Source organism: Mustela lutreola, chromosome 8 (assembly GCF_030435805.1).
Source record: "Mustela lutreola isolate mMusLut2 chromosome 8, mMusLut2.pri, whole genome shotgun sequence".
Lineage (NCBI taxonomy): Eukaryota > Metazoa > Chordata > Mammalia > Carnivora > Mustelidae > Mustela > Mustela lutreola.
Window position 1 is genome coordinate 108776116 of NC_081297.1, and position 22875 is coordinate 108798990.

The 22875-nt window shown below is 37.2% G+C and overlaps 2 protein-coding genes across 3 annotated transcripts in view; one reads left to right on the top strand and one right to left on the bottom strand.

Moving 5' to 3' along the window:
- The window catches only part of GLIPR1 (GLI pathogenesis related 1), a 41571-nt gene extending 34904 nt beyond the window's left edge, over positions 1 to 6667 (top strand). For both annotated transcript variants that reach the window (XM_059186365.1, XM_059186366.1), the window contains 3 exons: positions 4075 to 4157; positions 6368 to 6394; positions 6492 to 6667. In XM_059186365.1, the coding sequence (XP_059042348.1) occupies positions 4075 to 4157; positions 6368 to 6394; positions 6492 to 6646 (265 nt within the window). In that variant the 3' untranslated portion in view covers positions 6647 to 6667. The remainder of the gene's footprint in view (positions 1 to 4074; positions 4158 to 6367; positions 6395 to 6491) is intronic.
- A 12-nt stretch (positions 6668 to 6679) lies between these two features.
- On the bottom strand, positions 6680 to 21167 carry KRR1 (KRR1 small subunit processome component homolog). Its single transcript, XM_059186362.1, has 10 exons — positions 21014 to 21167; positions 17917 to 18089; positions 15742 to 15876; positions 15440 to 15565; positions 15270 to 15353; positions 14090 to 14146; positions 12359 to 12529; positions 10089 to 10166; positions 9896 to 9989; positions 6680 to 7796 (listed from the first exon to the last, which is right to left on the bottom strand). Exons 1-10 carry the CDS (start codon positions 21096 to 21098, stop codon positions 7654 to 7656), a joined length of 1146 nt encoding a protein of 381 aa, XP_059042345.1. The 5' UTR covers positions 21099 to 21167; the 3' UTR covers positions 6680 to 7653.
- Between the last annotated feature and the right edge of the window lie 1708 nt (positions 21168 to 22875).

The following is a 22875-nucleotide window of genomic DNA, read 5'->3' on the forward strand; positions in this document are numbered from 1 at the left end:
AACACTTTTTTTCTTTAATTTGTTGCCCTTAAAATCTGGATTTTTCCAGTCTTTGGGATTCCAAAAGATTTGTTAGAAGCTTCTCTCTCTTTCCCTGAAGTAATGTTCAGAAGAAATGTTTGATAGTTTGACTGAGTGTAGATAAGAGTGAAAGGACTAAAATCCGGTGTCATGGAAGAGAACAACTTTGACCTAAAATCCCAGAGTCAGAAAATGTGGAAAACCCAGCCAAAGCCATTAAGTCAATCAGTGATTACTTTTCATGACATTTATATAGCTTAATAGTTAAGATACGGGGTCTTGAGACTCAGTACCTTGGTTCACTTACTGTGTGATCTTGGACAAGTTACTTGATCTCTCTGAACCTCAGTTTCCTTTCCAAAAGATCAGGATAATAAAAGCAACTCTTACCAAGTAGCTGTGAAAATTCCATGAGAAAGCTAGGTAAAATACCAGGTATTTTAAAATTGGTCTTTTCTCTTCCTCAGTCCCAGGGCCCTCTCTCTCTCAGGCTACCTGGGGAAACACTACCCGGCAATGGTGATTATTTGAGAAGTATTCACAGTTCTTGTTATGGGGCACAAATGTGAAGTCTCCTGGCTTAGACTCACTTTACTTGCCTTTAGAGTTCTAAACAATAAGCTGTAAAACTTATAACCAGTTATAATGCTTCTATAGAGTAACATTAATTTATTCATACAAATAATTCACACATTCAAGTATTCAACAATATTTGTTTCCTGAGCTTCAAAGGAGAACCAGCCAGACATAGTCCCCACTCTCATGGAATTCATATTTATGGGGCAGAGAGACAACAAAAAATACAAATCAAATAACTGCATGATGATAGGAGCAGTGAAAGAAACACCAGTAACGCTCTAATTGACACTAGCAATAGATAAAATAATTTACTTGAGCGTAGGCATGAAGAGTAGAAAGGAACCAGACGTGTGAAGAACTTCACGAACCGTTGTCTGCCACAGAAATCACCTGCTGAAGCTTCTGTGGAGAGGATTCGAGAACGGACAGAGAGCAGAGGGCGTGGACCACTGAATGAGATGTGACGGGGGGAAGGAGGCAGCTCAGCCCTTGCAGGGCCGTGTAGGGCCACGGCAAATTTAACTGAATTCACATCACAATCTCCAAGTCTTTTAAGCAAGGGAGTGACAAGACTTGCTTTAAAATGGGAGATCATTCTGTTTGAGATGTGGAAAATGGATTGGAGGGTAAGGGGTGGGGTGGGGAGGTCATGGGGTCTCTCTAACAGAGACCAGTTAGGGAGGTCCTCATTTTCTGCCTTCTGAGCTGGGTCTTCTCCTCATAGGCACCCATTCCACATATTTTTAAGCGGTCCAATATCCTCCTCATATTTCTGGGATTTTCTAAGAGTGGGATGCAGGCTGCTTAATTCCCCTGTCACCTGTAACTCAAGCTCTGAGTCGGTCGTTGCCCAGGAGAGTTTTGACTCCCTCCTGGCTGCTTCAGGTCTTTCTGATCTGCATATTTCAAACATGGACACCACTTTCCCTTCAGTCCCCTGCCCCGTCTGAGCGAGGCTGTCTTGTGATTCGCGGAAGAGAGGATTACAGCACGGTAGAGGCGATGACAACCCAGACCATCAGGTGCTACAGGACCTAGTGTGCCCTGTCTTAAGGACCCTTACTCATGTTTGTCTTTTTCTTTAAAGATCTATCTTTTCCCGGGGCGCTTAGCTGGCTCAGTCAGTCAAGTCTGCGACTCTTGTTCTCAGGGTTGTGAGTCTGAGCCCCATGTAGGGCTCAGAGATTACTTAAAAAAAAAAAAAAAAATCAGTCTTTTCTCTTCTTCAGTCCCAGGGCCCTCTCTCTCTCAGGCTACCTGGGGAAACACTGACATTTCCTGCTTCTTTAGGGCCAGAATACTTTAGGGCCCTTGGTCTCAACTGTTCCTATCCAGACAAATGAGGCCTTTCCAGTAGCATTATTTCTCCTGGGACGAATTCTGCCACTTCCCTAGAATTCCACAACTGCCTTGTCTTTAGCCCGGTTTTGAAGTAGTAATTTCTTCTTTTACTTTGCAGTTTGGAATACACAATTCAACAAGAAGAATGACATAGCACAAACAATTTTATTTAAAACATTGTAGAACTTGACCACTCAATAAGTACTGTGCTTTCTAACAATGAAAGCTATCCCCATGATTAATGTGTATTTTGGAGGTTTTTTTATAATTGTTATCAGAATATTCCTTTGACTATTTTCCACAGTGTAAAGTAGGCATGAGGATGAATGGTTTCTGAAACAACCTAGATTAATTTGGAGCCAAACAAAATTAGAACATATATTTGGTGTTGGAAACAAGTTGTTAATAAAAAGTAATGTCTCGGGCGCCTGGCTGTCTCAGTCAGTTAATCGGCTGCCTTCAGCTCAAGTCATGATCCCAGGGTCCTGGGATCGAGTCCGGCATTGGGCTCCCAGTTCAGCAGGAAGCCTGCTTTTCCCTCTCCCACTCCCCCACTAGTGTTCCCTCTCTCACTGTCTCTCTCTCTGTCAAATAAAATCTTAAAAAGAAAAAAAAAAATCGCCCCTACTTCAAGTCAACTGATAGGGATTGAAAAAAAAAAAAAAAAAAGTAATGTCTCCTTAACTTTCTTAACTTCAGAAGTAAAACTATAGTTAGAGGAAGGGTGTCGAGTCCATGAACCTAGATTAAGAAAAAAATTAAATCTTTATTTTCACTAATCTCTACTGAAAATAACATTTCACTATGTATGAAGACAACACTTCAGTCACGTAGGCACTGTAGTCACGTAGGCAATGATGTGACTCTGTGTTAGTACTATCTTTGTAAGTATCAGTTCTTCTCATAGCATATTCCACTTGTTGCAGAGATCTCAAAATATGGTTGTAACCTATCATTAAATGTACTATCATCATTAGACTTCTTGTTAGATCTTGAGAAGCACAGATTGCTATATCAAAAATATTTTTAACATTTTGATAACTGTTTGAGCTTACTCAGTTTCCTTTATAATCTTACAAACTTTATTTTATGCACTTAAAATCAGTTTTGGGGCACCTAGGTCACTCAGTCAGTTAAGTGCCCAACTCTTGATCTTGGCTCAGGTCTCTATCTCAGGGTTAGGAGTTCAAGCCCTGCACTGAATTGATTTAAAAAGGAAAAAAAGGAAAACCAAACTATTTTGAGAGTCCATAGGCTCCACCAGAACTGCCAAAGGTACCATGACACAAAAAAGTTAAAAACTCCTTTCCAAAAAATGTGAGTATAATGGCAGATTTACTGCAATGTATGTACCGGTCTCATCATTACTACTCTGAAGATATTCATGGGGATATAAAATGTCTGTGTATTATTTCACTTTCTAGTATCTGAGCTTGGTCAATTACTTATACTCTGTGCCTCAACTCTAGCTATATTGGGGATAAATAATAACAGTATCTTCCCCACAGACTACTGTGAAAATTCATTCATTCAATGATGCTTTTTATTTATTATTCATATCACATCTTTTATGTGAAAACAAACTGCACACTAGAAATTCCCCCTATCTCTCGTTCTTTTCTTTTGGAAGGCATTTAACCCAGCTAAAGGACTCATGTCCAATAAAAACTATGGAGGCTTGCTAAACTGAGAAGAGTAAATGTGAGTCATAAGACCTTAGGATGAGCAGTTTTTGGATGGTAGTGATCACACAGGCCAGACAGTTAAGCAGAGCAAGCATTGCCCTGGAGTCAGACCAATTTGAGTTTCGCTGTGACTCTGTCATGTACACATTGTGATTTTTGATGAGTTAACTTCTGAGAGCTTTAGTTTCCCTACCTGTAAAATAAAAATAAAAATAACTTCCATAGTTGTCTTAAAGAGTGAAATGAGATGATACAGGTGAAGACATAGGTTCATAGACAGACGCATAGAATAAAACTCTGTAAATATTAACAGGCTTCCACTTTCCTCAACCCTGGGCATCTGTGGACTTCTACCCTACAGATTTAGTCAGAATCACAGTGAATTTCATTGCAAAAAAACAAACAAAAAAAAACCTCTCCTAATGGACAGCTTTTTTCTACTTTATAGACAAAGCTACCAAAGGCCATATAGAAAAGGATCTACTTGCAGCGCGTGCCCCAGAGATGACAAATGTTTGGATAACCTCTGCAGTGAGTAAAAGGAAAAAATCTACCAATAACACAATGTGTTTAAAACTATAAAACTTTCCCTGCAGAGTTAAGAATGTAAATGTTTGCTTTAACCTACTAGCTATTTTCAGGGAAGCTGGCATCAGGTAGCAATCAAACTGATGTCTTACTGTCCTGGGAATGAACATATATTTAAGGTAAATTTAAGGAAGCAAATAATATCCTTCTTATTTAGCTCTAATCAGTACAACAAAAAATGACTGTGAGAATTCAAACTGTAGACCCAGGATTTGTTAATTTCAGCAAGATCAAAAGAACTCCTGATTTGTGAACACTGATTTCTCATCTTCACTCCAGGTATAGCCACTTTTTTGATCCGCTCTTTGAGTGGTCATTTCTCCGCTGGTTCAATCATTCACCTCAGCTTTGTTAATGTGTAGCCACTATGCAATGAATCCCTTCCCAGAGTTTCAACATATTAACTGAATTTTTTTATGTTGCTACAATACTATAAAGCGTATTATTTTTCCCAAGTTAGGAAGTATAATATAGGAGTGAAAACCACACATTTTTGAAAGAGTATGACCGGGTTCCACCACTGTGACCTTGGGCAACTGTTTGAATTGATTTCCTCAATAATAAAGTGTAGATGGCAGTTATCTCTTCACAGGTTTGATGAAACAGATCAAGAAAAAAGGAAAATACTTCTATTTAGAACAAGAAACTGGCATACAGTAGCACTCAATAAATATTAACTATTATCCACAAATTCATCCTTCCTGTACTCCAAATGTTGAGTGTTTTATGCCCAAACTTTGTCACGTTTTTATGCCCGTGAACAAACCTCATGCTTCTTTAAAACCCATGGTGAAAACTGAGACAATTATTTTTAATTATTTAACATGTAATTATTGCCACTGGTTAGATATCTTTCCCACTGGATTCTGAATTCCAAACAGGTAGGAATTATGCCTAATTTTCTTATACCCTAGTCTGGCTGGCAAAAAAAGCACTAGTTTGAAGCACTGTTTCCTTAAAAAATACTCTTCTTTAGAAATCTAGATGGTAATAACAACTTCACAATGACAGAAGAAAGTTCCTCGAGTTTTAGCTTTTAATCTTGGAAACGAGCTTTAAATGGCCTAAAAACTGAGAAAATGAAGGCCGTGAATCAGTAATGAAAAGCCCCTGGGCCCTTAAGAAAAATGTAGGCAAACACACTAGTGTGCATGAGGGTAAAGAGCTTTTAACAGATTCCATCTCTCAAATATTGGAGGAAAAACTTCCCTTCTGGTGCTTTAGGTACTGTTGGCATGTTCAGTAAATACCCATGGAGGTCAAGTCAGGATGGTTTTGCATAATGTGCTGGATATGTTAATGATACATGGGATGACTTTAGCTAGTGCAAGAATGTACATTTATTTAAATATTCAAGAACTGAATACTTATCATTGAAAAAAATGTCTATGTAAGAAAAAGTGTAACAAGCACAGCACATTCTTGATTTCATGGTATAACTGCAAAAAAGTTAAAGTATCAGCAGCTTCCTGGTAATTCACTGCAAAGCCTAGTCACAGGTTTGATGATCAGTGCTGCTCACAAACACCCCGGCCATGTCCTTGCTGGACTCCACTACAGAACTCAGCAGCAGCTCGCCAAGCACTGATGTAGAAAGGGTATCTATTTGATTAAAAAAGTATCAAGAAGGCTAAGGAAGATGTAGAATTTCCTACCTACTGTTCTGAATGTCAAAATCTGAATAAATCTCAGTGAAAAGAGAGGAATGATGACATGATGCAAACCAAATCCCTTTAAGAGAGAGGTCATGGTCTCTTTATTACTGACTGATCATTAACAGTATTGCTCTTCACAGAGAGGAACTTATTTCCAGGAAAATATGTTAATATATTGCTCACGTTGATTGTTACTAACAATTATTTTTATTTTTAAATTCTAATAGTTTGTTATTTTAATTGTATTTATTATCTGCTAGTTAAGGCATATGAAATTATTTTCCACTTACAGTAATAGTATGCAAAAAGCTTATATAGAAGGTCAATTTAAAAATGCCACATTAATATAGTACAAAAAATATTTAATAACCAATGTTTGAAAGACATTATAAGAAACTAAAATCAAGTTAATGGTCATAATTAGAGACTTAGCTTTTTTAAGCAAAATAAAATAAAGCCTCACCAGTACAAATTTTTTTCTTTCTTCCTACTTTACAGCTAACCTAAAGCGAGACAAAGTCACAGGTATGTACGTAAATCATTGCTCCATTAAGATCTATGTGAATTATGTTACTGCATTCTGAGAAACAACAATTAAGGATATTTTATGTTTGTTTCACAGATTACTACTCGATTGTGCATCCTGATTGGCCAATATCTTTACGGAACAGATACCTATCTCTCTTTCTCATTGTTAGTCCACCAATCCTAATACTGAGTGCTATAATGATCCTTTGGGTCAAGCACAAATACCCTCACTTAATTCTTCCGAACTAATAAAATCCACAAAAAACACAATTCATTCACATGTTGTTGTTGTTTTTTTTTAATTAACAGTTGGGTATATAGTTCTTATTTCTAATTTTAAAACATTTCAGAAAAAAATACATTGTTGCACTAAACCCTTTATAAAAAGAAAAAAAACTGTTCAACTTCCTACCTCTAGAATAAACTCATTTTTACTTTCCACTTTTCTATGAATAACCTTTGTTTTCAGGCTACCACAGCTGTGACCTTCTGTAAGGTACCCAGCCTCCGTGTGTCTTAGCTTCTAAAACTACAAAATGAATGTGCTCGATTCAGGTAATTCGAAGTACTCCACTGGCCCTCATTAGTAAAAACATTTCTACATAACTTGTGCATGCTGCTTAAATTCTAAACATCTGGCTTTCCCCACTCTCTTGCAATCTGAGGTCTTTGGTTTACCATTTTCCCAGACTCAGAAGAGTGATTAAGGGATTTAAGAGGCCTTGCTTTTTTTGCTTATGGGTTGTTTAAACATAATGTAAAATGAGATTATAAAAAGAAATAAGCCCAAATGTTTACTTGTTAGCATTAGAAAGAGCACTGCAAAGTCTGCATTTATTTTACTCAAAACCGAACGATGGGACATGATTCTATCTAAAGACTAACCAGTGGCATCAAGCACTGGATTTGATGGATAATTACAATAGTCACATCTGGAAAATCTTTATATAAAACAACCTAAAAATTACACCAAAGTCATGTTTAGGCCAAACATGCCAAAACAGATTAGGTACAATATATACAAGGTGCATATATACTACTTTCTAGCACAAAGCTTTTAAAAAACACACAGAAAATACAATAATTTATATTTATAAAGAATATTTATATAAACAGTTTTGATGAATGACACAAACTCAGAAAAATGTGATCAGAGTATTCCTTCTCACACATAGGCTACTAATGCCCTAGTATCTCAAAATCCTTTACAAAAGGAGACAGCTTAAAGAGTTCTCATCCAGGGTTTTTTTTTAATGTTACTTTTTTTTCTTCTTTTTTTTTTCATCTGCTTCCATTTTAAGCTTAACTTCTTCAGCTGAAAGAGCTCCCAGTTTCTTATTCTTTGCTTTCTTAACCTTTTCCTTGATGGCGGCCACATCAATTTTATTTTCAGTAGAAGCTAGACAAATTAAAAATGATATATGTAATTCTTTAGGTTTTACCATATAAAACATAGAGAGTATGTATTTGGTACAATAATTTCAGAGTACAGGTGAAAGGTCATGTTTTAAGATATAAAACACATGCCTAAAATATAAAACAACTGTCTAAAGTTAGACATTTAAGAGAAAACAAATGATAAAGTACTTTAAAAATATATTAGTGAAAGTACACATGAAAATGGCATTATAATTTAGCTTTTAAACTAATTACTGAATTCAACAATATTAAAACTTAATTTCTTCCTTTAAATTGCACTTGAGATTAGTTTTGCTTATATTCTTATCCATATTTTAGAACTTAACAGTACTCATTAATATGCCAATTTTCCATTCTGCCCATTAAAATAACTTAAAATTTCATGAATAATATTAAAATGTAGCCCTTCTAGCTTCCATAATTTTAATTAACTAGTCATTAAGCTTTAGGTCAAACTCTACTTCATCTAACACCACACATAAAAACTTAAAAATAGAGGCACCTGGGTGGCTCAATCAGTTAGGTGTCTGCCTTTGGGTTGGGTCATGATCTCAGGGTTCTGGGATGGAGCCCCACATCAGGCTCCCTGCTCAGCAGCAAGTCTGCTTCTCCCTCACCCCCATCCTTCCCCCACTGTTCATGCTCTCTCTCTCTCGAATAAAATCTTTAAAAAAAAAAAAACCTTAAAAATGAAGTTTTCTAATTATTAGTTCAATGAATGGCTAGTAGTACTTTTATTTAACAAGGTTTTGGTAATAAAGACAATGATCTGAGAGTATTTGGAGATCCTCCTAACAGAATCCAACCATGGAATCAATGCCAAAACCTTGAACAACAAAGAAAAAAGGAGAAAAAAATGTAGGTTTTTCTCATAATTTAAAAAGCAGTATTCAGAGCATAGGAGAATCCCAAGATAAGACATCAAACTTCCCAGCAACTTGAGTAGAGATGCAAAGCTTTTACTATCATGAAATAGCTACATTTTTAATCATTATAAAGAGAGATTAAAATGGCTACTAAATGACCTAAGTAAAACTCACAGGCTGAGTAAACTGGAAATTATAATGCTTATGACATTTTTAATTTTTACATAAGCAATGATCTACACTGAAACACAGACTATTTTTAGAGCTACTAACACTGATATAATTAATATAGGATATTAAAATAGCAATGTTATATCTGGTTTTAACCAGTAAGTCAGATACAATGATGCCAGTGACTTCCCTCCCCTCACTGTGTCACTGGCTACTCTGGAGAATTGTTTCAGGAAGAGTACAAGTGTTACTAGTGGGAAAGAAAAAGAGGAAAGGGTGAATCAAATGAGGCTAGGAATAGAAAAGGAAAGACACAAAACTTTTTTTTTTTTTTTTTTTTTTTTAAATCTTGGAGCACTCGAGGAGCGAGAGGCAGAGGGAGAGAGAAAATCCTCTAGTGGACTCCTGGCTGAATACAGGACTCCTGGCTGAAGACAAAGCCTGCCACAGGGCTCAATCCCAGGACCCCGAGATCATGACCTGAGCCAAAACCAAGAATTGGCCACTTAACCAGCTGAGCTCACCCAGCTGCTACACACTACCTTTTTAATAGGTCCTAAGACCTTGTTATTTTGATAGTGTCCTTTTAGCCCAAGGTGATCAGAAATCCATCATAACAATACAGGAATCAAACTTTAAGCCACAGATCACATAAGAGAAGAAAAGCATAACCTCTGATAAGCTCTTTCTGAGAGGTATGACAACAGAGCTCAGCATCTCACTGCTTTAGTTACTTCTAAATCTACAGAAGATTCACTGCTCTAGTTTATAGCTCTCACAACAGAGTCCTACTCCAGTACAATCAGAGGTCAGGAGAGGACTGTCAATCCAGGACACTCTTAGTCCTTAGCTGCTAATAAATTATATAACACCTCAGTGGTCTCGTCCCTAGGATTGTGATCAATGGTATGTCAACAGAACTGATGAAAGATACGGTTATGTCTTTAGTTAACACTCAAAGAGATTCAGAAAAATTCCCTATTGGGTTTACTTTTCAGCAAGACTTTAATACTAATCCAATAAATGGAGAACAAGCATTTACCTTCCTTTGGTTTCACAACAGGTTTTTCTTTAGGTGGAATAAAAGCTTTGTTTCTTTCCTCTTGTCTCTTACTAAGAGCTTCTGCTTGTTTAGCCTGGATTATTAATAAGAAATACGTTAATACAATTTATCGTTAAGTAGGAATTCAAGTTTCTATGAATTGTGTTATCAATGTTGTGAACTACAGTCTTACCTTTATGGCTTCCATTTTCTGTCGCTTCTTTTGACTTGCCTTCAGAAAATATTCACCACTAGCCAATTCTTTATCAATCTGTTAAAATCAGAATTTACAATTATATCAGAAACAAGGTAAATGAGAAGTCATTCCCTGAGAAAGGCACAATGTCCTTGAGGTAAAGAGAGTGAGATCAAAAATCTATGGTCAATTCATAAAGGTAGTGACATAAAAAGAAGATGTGCTCTAAGCTGAAGAGAATACAAGCAAAAAAGCATGGAGGTAGGAAAGAAGGTGATGTGTTCATGAAATACACAGCAGGCGGTTCTAGATGGGACAGAAGATCAATGATTCACAAAGGTGTGAGGAAACTGGAAAGATTATCTGGGGTAAGCTTGAAGAAACTTGGATGCCACATGAAGAGGGTGGGCTATGATTTAGAAATGACTGCAGGTTTCTGAGAGAAATGAGGAGACCAAAGCAGCGTCTAAAAGGTACAGAAGAAAGAAGAGATAAATGCTTGGAATAAAGTAATGGCATGCAAACTGAAAAGAATTGTTTGGATTTGGTGACTAATTCAAAGCTAATTAGAGAAAGCACTAGCTTTTTCATCAAGATAGAATTGATTTATCTTACATTAACACATTATTGTATCTAAGGCAGTTAAACTCTTAATAGTTACTCTTAATAGTTACTAAGCTCTTTACAATTGCTAATCACTTAATCCTCATTAACAGTCCTCAGATGTTTTTATCATCTCCATTTTATGTAGAGGGAAACTGAGGCATGGATAGGCTAAATAAATTGCCAGTCACGAAGCAAGTAAGTGGCAGAGTAAGTCAACTGAGACATCACTATTTAAAAAAGCTTAGTCATAGGGAAGAAAGACATGATAATTCCTAACTACAGGACAGGCCATAAGATGTATAGCAAGTGTTATGAAATGACATGACAGCTGCGTAAATAAAACCTACTTTCCCCCAACAGCAGTTCCTCTGTTTGCTTCCCTTTACAGAACAGACCTCATGAACAAACATTTCCATTGTTTTATCACCATGATCATTATTTCTTTTTCCCCTCTGACCCTTCATCAAACCTCTGAAATTCAAACTCCAAATACAGGGCTGTGGAGAAGACAGTACACTGAAAGGGATGTGTTTACATGCTGACAACAAAGCATCAGTAGAAAGGAAAGACTTTAAGATACAGCCAAGGGAGGGAATCATAAAGTAAGACCCCTCAGGAGACAGGCAAAGACAGAACTCAAAGAACAGGTAAAGAAAAAATTGGTTCAGGTGGGAATAAAAAATTATAGGTGAGAGAAAAGGAAGCTGAAGAAATTCTCACTTGATGGTCTTAAATATTTCCGTAAAATAAAAAGCAATGTCATCTGCTAGGAGTGAGAGGGTGCTTTAAGAATTAAGAGAATAGGGGCGCCTGGGTGGCTGAGTGGCTTAAGGGTCTGCCTTCCGCTCAGGTTATGATCCTAGGGTCCTGGGAATGAGCCCCATGTTGGGCTCCCGCTGAGTAGCGGGGAGCTTGCTTCTCCCTCTGCCTGCTGTTCCCCTGCTTGTGTGCTCCCACCATCAAATAAATAAAATCTTAAAAAAAAAAAAAAAAAAAAAAAAGACAACTAAGAAGACACAGAGAATTATCTGAAGTTGGAAACATGAAACAGTGGATTTAGTCCAAAGATAAGACTTTCTCCAGCTATGTTTACCACATTCTGGGAAAGAAGTCAAATTTTAGGACTGATCAAGTTTGACAATTTTGCTGGACAAGTACGAAAAGAAGGAAAAGGCAGCATAAAAGAAAACAGTGATGGACAAGAGAGAAAAGGAAATTGGGGCAGGGGGAAAAGAATGAAGCCAGAAAACAGGTAATAAAATGAGAGCATCGTAATTTAGAAAAAGGACGGACGTAAGAATTTAAGATTTCAAAACTAGAGCAGTCACATGGCACACAGTCACAGGAAAGATGCTAAAGCAGAGTGAGACCATTAAGGGTTAAAATGTTAAATCTTTTTTATCTACAGAACAGGTACTGTGGCTGCAAGGGCACAACTGACAGCAACCACCTAGACATAGTTTACACTCCTACAATGAAGCCCCCACTCTCCACGCCCACAAACTTAGCTCAAAATAAGCCTATTTACATTTAACTTTAGTTAAATGTCATACCTGTACACACACACAGAGTCTACCTAAATTACTCTCCATAAAGTTTCTGACAAAACAGATTAAAATGGTTTCCCCCTCATATAAAGAAATTCAACATTAAAAACTGACCTGACTTTCTGGTTGTGGTGGTGGGAATGGTGTGTACTCTTTCTTGACAGTTTTTTTCTTTGGTTCCTTGCGTTTATTCACATTCTTGTGCTTGAACTGTGGCAAAAATCTTTCCCAACTTTGTGATCTTAATTCAGAATCTTTTGCCAACTCTCGTTTGATCATTAAGGTCTTTAGTCATGGGTATATATGAACAAAGTAAGAATTTTTAATATGAACAAAGTAAGAATTTTTAAGATAAATATTGTTCCTATATATAATTAAGTTAAAATGATGAGTATTTCTTGGGGCACCTGGCTGGCTTAGTCAGTTAAGCATCTGCCTTCAGCTCAGGTCATGATCCTAGTGTCCTGGGATCGAGCCCCACAGTGGGCTCCTTGCTTAGCAGTGAGCTTGCTTCTCCCTCTGCCTACTGCTCTCCTTACTTGTGCTGTCAAATAAATAAATTAAATATTGAAAAACAAAAACAAAAACAAAAAAACCTCGAGTAGTTCTTAATCTCCTCAGTAGGAGCAAAACAGTTCCATAAAAAAATAGTAATCTCAAATTAAGCACCAGAAAACCATTAGAAATTTAGATTAAATGCAGAACTTCTGGGAGCTCAGTCAGTTAAGTATCTGCCTTCAGCTCAGATCATGATCCCAGGACTCTAGGATGGAGCCCCAGAGTGGGGTGGGGGGGAATGTCCCTGCTCAGCAGGAAGTTTGCTTCTTTTTCCCCCTGCTCCCATGCGCACACGCTCTCTCTCTCTCAAAATAAAAACAAATAAATTAATTTAAAAAAAAAAAGAAATGCAGAACTGTTCAAATAAATTGAAATGAGAATTGAGATGAGACTAATTCAGCTTTTCATCCATTAGTTCATTAAAACTATTAAAACTCAACTTAATAGGAGCAGGAGAGTTCTTAATTAGCAATGTTCCCTGAAAGCAGGAAGTTTTTCATAGTACTTTATCACAGGGAAAGAAAACAAACACACATTCTTCTATCAGATAAAACCAATATTCTCACAACTCTCCCACTCCATTTGAGTTTTGCACACAATGGAACATCAAAGGATGCAAACCAAACATCAGCTATAAGACAAGCTCTCTTTATTTCTAATGTCTCACAGCAACTCAAAACCACTCTTTCACCCCAATCTATGAGTGACTCTGTAACTTCATCCAATTTAAGGGGACTGCTTAAAAAATACCCCTCACAAAATAGCTCATCACAGCATGATTACATTTCTAAGTGTAATCATGAATGCCATGCACACAGTGATATAACAGATCTCTCAAAAAGTTTATAATTTGAGCATTAAATTAAAAAAGTTTTAATACAATCTGATATATTCAATCAATTTAACATAAAAAAGCCCAATTCTGAAAGATCACATCTTTAAATATAGTAATAGGCCTATCATCCAAGAAAACTCGATCATTGCCTTCTACGACCAACTCTATAAAGCTTATTTCCTTTGTATTAGAACTATGTCATACATTCTAAGATCCCCTTTCAATAGTTTTCAGACTGCACACCACAGAGACTTACATCTCCAAGGATGTAACTACAGGACTAGGGTAGAGTTCAGTGGGCTGAACTCTACCTCTAATTTACCCTAAATACTTCTGCTTTATCTGTTTGGTGCATTTGGCTTCCGTAAAAGATTTAATTTCAAGAAAGGAAATATTTCTGTAGCTGAAAGAAGTCTGACAACCACTGTTATAGTAATATATAATTAACTCACTTTAATGTTATAAATTGGATGAATATTCTTCATAGTATCTAGAACTACTTTTCGAACCTGAAATTTGCAAAGAAAAATGAATTAGTCACTTACAAAGATTTTAATGAACTAAGTGGAAGGGGATTAATAAACGAACCGGGCAAGGACTACCCAAATGAATATAGTAGTTACTTCAATTGCTTTGAGTGACTTTTAGATCTTTTGTTAATAGTCAATCTCTCTTGGATGCAATGAAGTTTCTCAACTTTACTGCTAAAATATAACATACAGAACTAAAATAAAAACGTTTTGGAAGTGTGGAATTTAGGGAGAAGGCAGCTAGATTTAAGGTCAGAAAATAAGTGCTCAAATAATGGGAATGCCACTTGATAGGGGAAAGTCACCTAATGTCCTGTTCCAGCCTTCTCATCTGTAGTATGGAAATAAAACTACTTCAAGGCTCTCCTGTGAAAATTAAATAATATATTTAGACTTTACAAAACTGTAGGGTATTCTATATATATGTTATTATTGCCACAGGAGAAAAGGGCAGATAACTTATGAGAAAGAGGTCCAAGAGAACTGCTATTATAGGTCCTGGAAATGAAATAAGACCTTGCAGCCAGATCCAGACAACCAAAGCAGTTAACAGAAACTGTAACTGTTACACAGATTTTCTCATAACATTAAATCTCAGAGTTAAAAAAAAGTTCATCAATACATTAAATAAACATTCTATTAAAATTCAGACCAAAAAAAAAAAAAAAACAACAAAAACTATTTTAAACGAAAGACATTTTCAGAATCTGACCTCTACTGGTTTATATAGGTTACTGCAAATCACCATTTAATTCTCTCATCACTTGTGCACATGTAACTACGTATTTCCCACATGTACTACAGACTAAAATCTTAAATAACCATTTAAAATCTGTAGTGGAAAGAAGGATGATGTGCAGACCTTCTAATATGGAAATGGATACCTCTTCAGTTGCCAAAGGTTGGCCATAATATGTTAGGATCTAGGAGTGATGATTCCCTCAAATAAAAGCACAAAGTTTTTACCAATGGGAAATCAAACAAAGCACATTCTAAAAAACAGTAATTGTTAAAACAGTGTATTATCCAATGAACTATTATAACCAAATTACTTAATTTGTTCTCTGCTGAAAATTAATGGAAGACAGTAAATAGTTCTCACCTCTTTTAAGCCACTAAAAGGTCCAATGACTGAAACCGTGTTTCCCTGAACCATAATATAACAGTTTGTTAAGAGTTCCAAAGCCTGTGTCAGAAGAATAAATTGGAATTCAGTACACTGAAAAACTAAATGACAGAGGAAGACACAAGTTTTCCACTGATAAAACGTACCTTCAATGTAGATCCTTTGGGACCAATGAGGCGTTGTCTTCTTTTTACAAATCTTTCTTTATTTCTCACTAAAGAACCTATTTTAATGATGTCACACGCAACATCATCCTGAAGAATTCGTACGGCCTTTTAGAGAAATGAAGAAAATATTTCATTAATATGCTCTACAAATACATTTATTTTGAAGGCCCAGGTTAATGAAATCAAAGCAGAAAAATGAAAACTCTAAGGAGGGATGCAGTGTTATATATGTTATTTCTAATGATGCAAATAAAGTGAAGTTTTCCTAATTCTAAAGTTACCTGTTCAAATGAAACACTCCTTGCTAAAAGTTTTATTAGGTCTCTGGCTCTAATGATGATATATGGATCAAAAGTCTTCTTTGTTGTACAAACAGTCATACTGCCCTCGATCAGATCCAGGGTTGCATTAATATGCTGCGAAAAGGAAAGAGCAAATACGTAACTGTCTAAAAATCAATTCAATTTTACATAATTATAGAGCTTAACTTAATCAAACTATTAATTACTGTAAATTAAGCTGTAATTCGATCAACTTTCTCCTTGAAGCTGAGTAGTTGATGTAAATAATGAACACCTGATTACTTTCATATTTGGAAGAATCTAAGAAACGCAGGCAACTGAAACCATTTATACTTACTTGGCTTTAGAATACTTTGTACTTATTGGAATAAAGATTATTTCCAGTTTAAAAAAATCTCTATCAACACAAATGAGGCCACAGTTAAGACCTAGGGTAAGAACGTAAAGCTACATATAGTTCACCTATACTGGATGCAGCTCTGATCTGCCATCTGCTCCCTAGGGATGGACTTTCTTTTTCAAACTTTCTTCTCATTGGTATTAGCTAAATACAAAGTAAAAACAAATGCTCACATGTTCAGAAAGAAGCAATAACTGGAAAGTTACATATTAACTCTTAATAGGAAGAACCAGATTTCAACAAAGCAAACTAAAATGTCATTTTCTGACTAAAAGCATACTCTGAAGACTATTTCAATGTATTGAGTAATGAACAAATCAACATAAGGATGGATCTCTATGAGTTTACAAGAGTCCAGTCTAAAAATACACAGGTAAAACAGCTTGTGGTTTGCTGAACCGTCCTAATACCTAACAGGCACAAACAACTCCAGAGCAGTCGCATAGTTGAGGAATACACTTTGTATCACTACTAGTGTGTGCACAGTGCCTACATACACACATATAAATGAATCAAAAGTTTCATAAAAATGAAACTTATCCTTACCATATGTAATATATTATTTCTTTCTTTCTACTTATTTATTTTGGGGGCACATTTTTTTTTAAAGGCTTATTATATCCACTAAACGGACTTCCTACTCCACTAACAAGTTTCAATCCACAGTTTGAAAAACAAAAACAAATATGTCGTCTAGGGAAAATGGCAGCAGCAACATACAGGGGAAAATTGACCACATCCCCATCTTCCATTTAAAATGAAAATTAAGAGGGTGCCTGAGTGGCTCAGTGTTAGGCATCTGCCTTCGGCTCAGTTCATGATCCCAGGGTCATAGGATCAAGCCCCACATCAGGCTCTCTGCTCAGCAGGTAGCCTGCTTCTCCCTCTCCCACTCCCCCTGCATGCGTTCCCTCTCTCACTGTGTCTCTGTCAAATAAATAAATAACATCTTTAAAAAAAATGATGACAATTAAGAAATCATAGAGGAACATGCTTCAACTCAAACTACACAGAAACATGGCAATATCACAGTACAGAATAGAATAGGCATCCTGAAACCTGGAGTTCACAGGTGAGTTTCAGAAAGTCCATGAGATCCCTAAAATTCTAAAAGTATGTGAATTTTTCAAAGTTATCTATTACTCAAGAAATTAAAAATAAGTGGAATATACAAATAAACTCCAGGGGCGCCTGGGTGGCTCAGTGGGTTAAGTGTCTGCCTTTGGCTCAAGTCATGATCCCAGGGTTCTGGGATCAAGCCCCACATCCGGCTCCCTGCTCAGTGGGAGCATGCTCATGCTTCTCCATGTCCCTCTTGCTGCCCCTCCTGCCCCCCCCCCCACAGCCACCTGTGCTTATTCTGTTGAATAAATAAATAAAAGCTTAAAAAAAAAAAGAATAAAGCTTATATCTGGCTGTTTAAAATACCGAGGAAACCAGCTGGATTAAGCATCCAGCTCCTGATTTCAACTCAGGTCAGGATCTCAGGGTTGTGAGATAGAGTGCCATATAGCACCTGAAGTTCGGCGCAGAGTCCGCTTGGGATTCACTCTCTCCCTCCCCCTCTGCCACTCTCCCCAATCACACATGTGCATGGGAACTCCTGCGCTCTCTCTAAATTAGATTTTTCTTAAAAACAAAAACAAAGAAACCAAATTAGCCAGTTATGTTAACACTTTAAAAAAATGAGCATACTTATTTAAAAATAAAGATATAAGAGCAAAATCTCAAAGAAATATATAAAATGTGCATACATGTTCATTCAAGGCTTTCTGAACCAATGGCCAACACTCTTTCAAGTAAGCTTCCCTATATTTTGGGAACAAAGTTGCAAAACTACTCTCCTCCAAGAGTCCTCTGGGATTGTCTTCTTTGGAAAAAGCTGGTTCCTTCCAACCATCAGGAACAGTGAGGAGTTCTGATTCATCTAAAGAGGGGAAGAAACTTAACAAGTTAAGATTTTATCCTTCTTTCAGACACTTTTTTGAACACTTATATGCATACATTTACATGTTTTCCAGAACGTTCCTTGTAATTCCAATTCCCATGCTCTTTAGACTATTCAACAAAGAACATGCCTCTGTCATTATTACCAACACACTGTATTAAAATTAACTGTATATATTTCCACCTCCTAAAACAAAGTTCCTTAAGGGCAGGAACCCTCCTTGGATTCACAGTAATTCACATATGCCTGACAGAGAGTGGGGTACTCCAAAAACTTCTATTGCACTACACTATCAGAATTAGAGATCCAAACACCATTTTGTTTACATGAGTATTTTCAATATAACATTTTGGACTTTGCTAAACTGCAGTCTGTGTGTGTGTGTGTACGTGTGTGTATATGCATAGATAATTGTGTTTGTGTGCACACACACATACATAAAGCTTAAAAACTGATATTCTGCTGTATATTTTCAGTTACCAATCACTGGTATAGAGTTTTAGACTTTCCAAAAAGTTTTCATATGCCTTATTTCTGTATACACCTTCATCATGACAATTGTGAAAGGAAGTAGGAAGAACCAGTATTATTTTCCCCATTTTATAAAAGACATTCAGTCCAAAAAGATTACTGACTTGTCTAAGGAGACACAAAGGTGATTCAGTCTAGGTCTCCTTTCAGTGAAACAAAATGTCTCCCAAGGTCATAAATTGATCTCCCACATCATTTATTAAAACTCCTGGTCCCAGATTTTAGATTAAATCTAACAGCTATGCTTTAATTGAGTACTCCTCAAAGATATGACCCAGAGGCCTGCACTGATCAGCATAGAGTAGGAATTAGGCAAAAATGCAATTCTTGGGCTCCAACTCAGACCTATCAAATCTGAATCTCTGGGATGAGCCCCAAGAATCTGTGTTTTAATAATCTCTCAGGAAATTCTTATGCACACTAAGTCTGAGAAAAGGGCCTTTGTAGTTCATGTTATCCACCACGGGTAAACTTGCTTCTCTGTCTTATTCTCACATTTCTACTTTGTTATTTCTGGTTCAAATCACAGAGAATTAGGTACTCTTCATACATCACTCACTTCTCAAAATCCTTTAGAAAACAAAAAACCTCCAATTCTACAACTGTAATTACTTAAAATGCATATCTTACCAAGTCTCTACCAATTTAAACACTTCAATAGCTACAAATTAAAAAAAAAAAAAACCTAGCAAAAGAAATATACAGGAGTTTCACAATAAAGTGCAAATAGCTCAAAATGAGCTAATTACGCGTTAGTAATGAAGAAAGTTCCAATTAAAACCCCCACCAGACACCATTTCATACCTACCAAAATCAAAGAAATTCAAAATGCAGATTTTATCAAGGGCTGGTGTGGATGTAGAGCAATGAGAATTCTCATTCACTCATTCCCACTAGTGAAAATATAAACTGACACAACCCCATTTGGGAGAGATTTAGCACTACCTGCACATAACCTAACTTTCATGGATCTAATCCCATTTACATAATCTGGAGAGAACTCTTAACATGCAAACCAGGAGATACACACAAAGATGTTTATAGGAGCACTTGTTTATAATAGCAAACAATGGGAGCAATCCAAATGTCCACCAACAGTAGAATGAGAATATAAATAAGTGTATATTCATAAAAGGAAATCTCATCAATATCAAATGAAAAGAATAAACTACAGCTACAAGTATCATTGACTCAAGAAGAAGAAAAAAAAAAAAAAACAAAAACAGGTTAGCCTAAGAAGCAAGAACAACGTCTACAGTCCTCTTACATTCATATACAAGTAAAAAACTGACAAAATCAAGCCACTTTGTGGATTGGTAGTAAAGATGACGCAGAGAAGAGAAGATCGAAATGATTCAGGATGGTTACCTCATGTATTGTCAAGGAAAAGACTATGATCTGAGACGTGCTCCTAGGAGGGTCTGGAGTATGGGGTTTTTTCTGCCTAACGGTATTAAGTGCTCCTTTCTCACAGGCGGGGTTTATTCTTCAAGCTGTACATGGACTGTACTCTGCTATGCTACACAATTAAAAATAACAGAACCCCTTTAATACTTCCCTAACTCCTTTAATACTTCCCAAGGTTTTCAACGCTTCCAGTAAGACTACTCGGGTCTTGGGCGAGTTCGTTATCCTCTCTTCCTGTCGTTCATACCGAAGAAAACGTATAAAACCACACTACAAAGACGGCAACTTCAAAGTAAGGCAGTCGAACATTAGAGAATGAGTCGTGCCGTCTAATATATTAGCCGTTTGACGAAAAGGCATAATGATAAATACTCCAAAATTTCACTAACGGACAAACTAGCGTGAAGAACACGCCAGACAGCTCCTTCTCCTTATCTGTCCCACTCCTTTATCATCAGCGCTCACTCATAGGTATAGCCTATCACTTACTTGACCGTCATATAAATATTATCAATGAATGAGGGAGTGACTTCAAGGTTAGACCGCTTGCACTCTGTGGCCAAACCCTGGAGGTCGGGGTCCTAAGTAAGATATCGGGACGAGAGAAAACTACGGTAATAAGCCCGTTCCATCTCTCATTTTGTCAACGACTTGCCGCCACCGCCGCGAGAGTAAGGTCCGGCGGTGTCCTCCACAATTTCTTAATGCTCTTCCTTTTACGTAAGACAAACTCTGCAGCATCTTTACCATGAAAGGCCTCCAGCGAAAGCGGCTAGGAACACGTGGCTGGCACCGTACCTGCCAGTCGGCCCCGCGGGCCTGGCCATCATCCCCAATCCTCAGCAATGATAGCTACTCAACTTCACAGAACACACTCAGGCAGCACTGCAAGCCCCCAGCCAGCGAAAGAAAACAACTGTAACTCAGTATCCAAAAATCAGGTTTCAGTTCTCGCTCAAACTTACCTCGGTTCTCCGGCTTCGGCTTTTTCTTACGAAACTCACTTTTCCCGTCCGCGATAGCTTGTCCGTTTACCGAGGAGGACGCCATCTTCGAATTGCTTCCGGTGTTACCGGAAGTAGAACTGTTCTTAAATCCTACCGGATTTGGGTACTGAAAATCTGTCTACTAAAAACGAGTTCCGTATAATTTAGACGAGATCCGCGGAATCTCCGTGCGTGCGTACGCTAAAGTCCGCGTTATTTGCACAAACTACAAGCGCTTCTCCTACATAGCCAATGGACAGCTGGAGACTTCTTTCCCAGGATACATAGCAACACGGAGTTTAGTTGCATGCTGGGAATTGTAGTCCAAGACTATAGGCAAGTTGGAAACCTTATTACCGTAGTTTTCTCTCGTCCCGATATCTTACTTAGGATCCCGAACTCCAGGGTTTGGCTACAGAGTGCAAGCGGTCTAACCTTGAAGTCACTCACTCATTCATTGATAATATTTATATGACTGTCAAGTAAGTGATAGGTCGAAAACATATGATCGTTCACGGCAGGGAGTGAAAGAGCTACCATTTATTGTGAGACTACTTTGTGTCGGCAGTTTATTTGCATTTCTAATTCTTAAAATAACACAAACAAACAAAATTCTCTAAACTTGATAATTTTTTGTAAGATAAGTTTTAAAAGTCTTTGTTTCTGATGGTAATTCCCTAAAGTCGTTCTAAGCCAGAAGGATAATAACTGACACTTCGGGGTGGTTCGCCTCACCTAAGATTTCCCAAACACCTCAAGACGTGAAGTTCATCACTACTACAAATTTTCACACTTCTAAAAAATCTAAAAGTGGTTAGACTGAAGATGAGACTTCTTTTGATGACCGATCTTACTATTTGCCATTTCTAAAATTTTCTACAGCACATTTAAGGAAAGTCTTTGATAAGTTTTATATCTTGGGTTAGTGAAACTAGAAATGTTTATGTGAAATCCACCCTTGTGTGTCTTCTATAAAAACTTAGATGTACATAAGGTACATATATAAAACAGACTTAATTAGGGACAGAAGGTCCCTAATTATGGATTATGTTAAGATTTTTTTTCCCCCTGGGGCGCCTGGTTGGTTCAGCCAGTCAACTGTCTGACTCTTGGTTTCAGCTCAGATTATGGGTCCTGAGATAAAGTCTCATGTCAGGCACTGCACTCAGCACCGGATCTGATTGTCACCCTGCTCTTCCCCTGCTCGCACACACTCTCTCTTAAAATAAAAAAATAAAATCTTAAAACAACAACAAAAAAAGAGGTATGTCTTTTTTTTTTTTTTTTTTAAGATTTTATTTATTTATTTAACAGACAGAGATCACAGGTAGGCAGAGAGGCAGACAGAGAGAGACGGGAGGAAGCAGGCTCCCCGCAAAGCAGAGAGCCCGATGTGGGGCTCGATCCCTGGGATCATGACCTGAGCCGAAGGCAGAGGCTTTAACCCACTGAGCCATTCAGGTGCCCCCAAAAGAGGTATGTCTTATAAACAGCAGGCCATGATCTCATCCCTATATTGTTGCAGTTTACTCAAAAAGCAACAACAAATCCTGGGGCTCCTGGCTGGCTCGGTCAGTAGAGCATGTGACTCTTGATCTTGGTGTTGTGAGTTCAAGCCCCAGGCTGCATGTATAGATTACTTTTAAAAAATTTTTAAAAAAGAATCAATGACAAATTCCTATAACAGACCAAATAACAACTGGGGAAAGTTATAAATTGAGAAGCAATTTCTTCAGTGTTTTCAGGAATCCTATGAAGCAGGTTTTTATTACTGTTATTTTAAAGTACTTTTAAGGTACCTGGTGAGCAGGACATCAAGCACAGGCAGTCTGATCATTAGC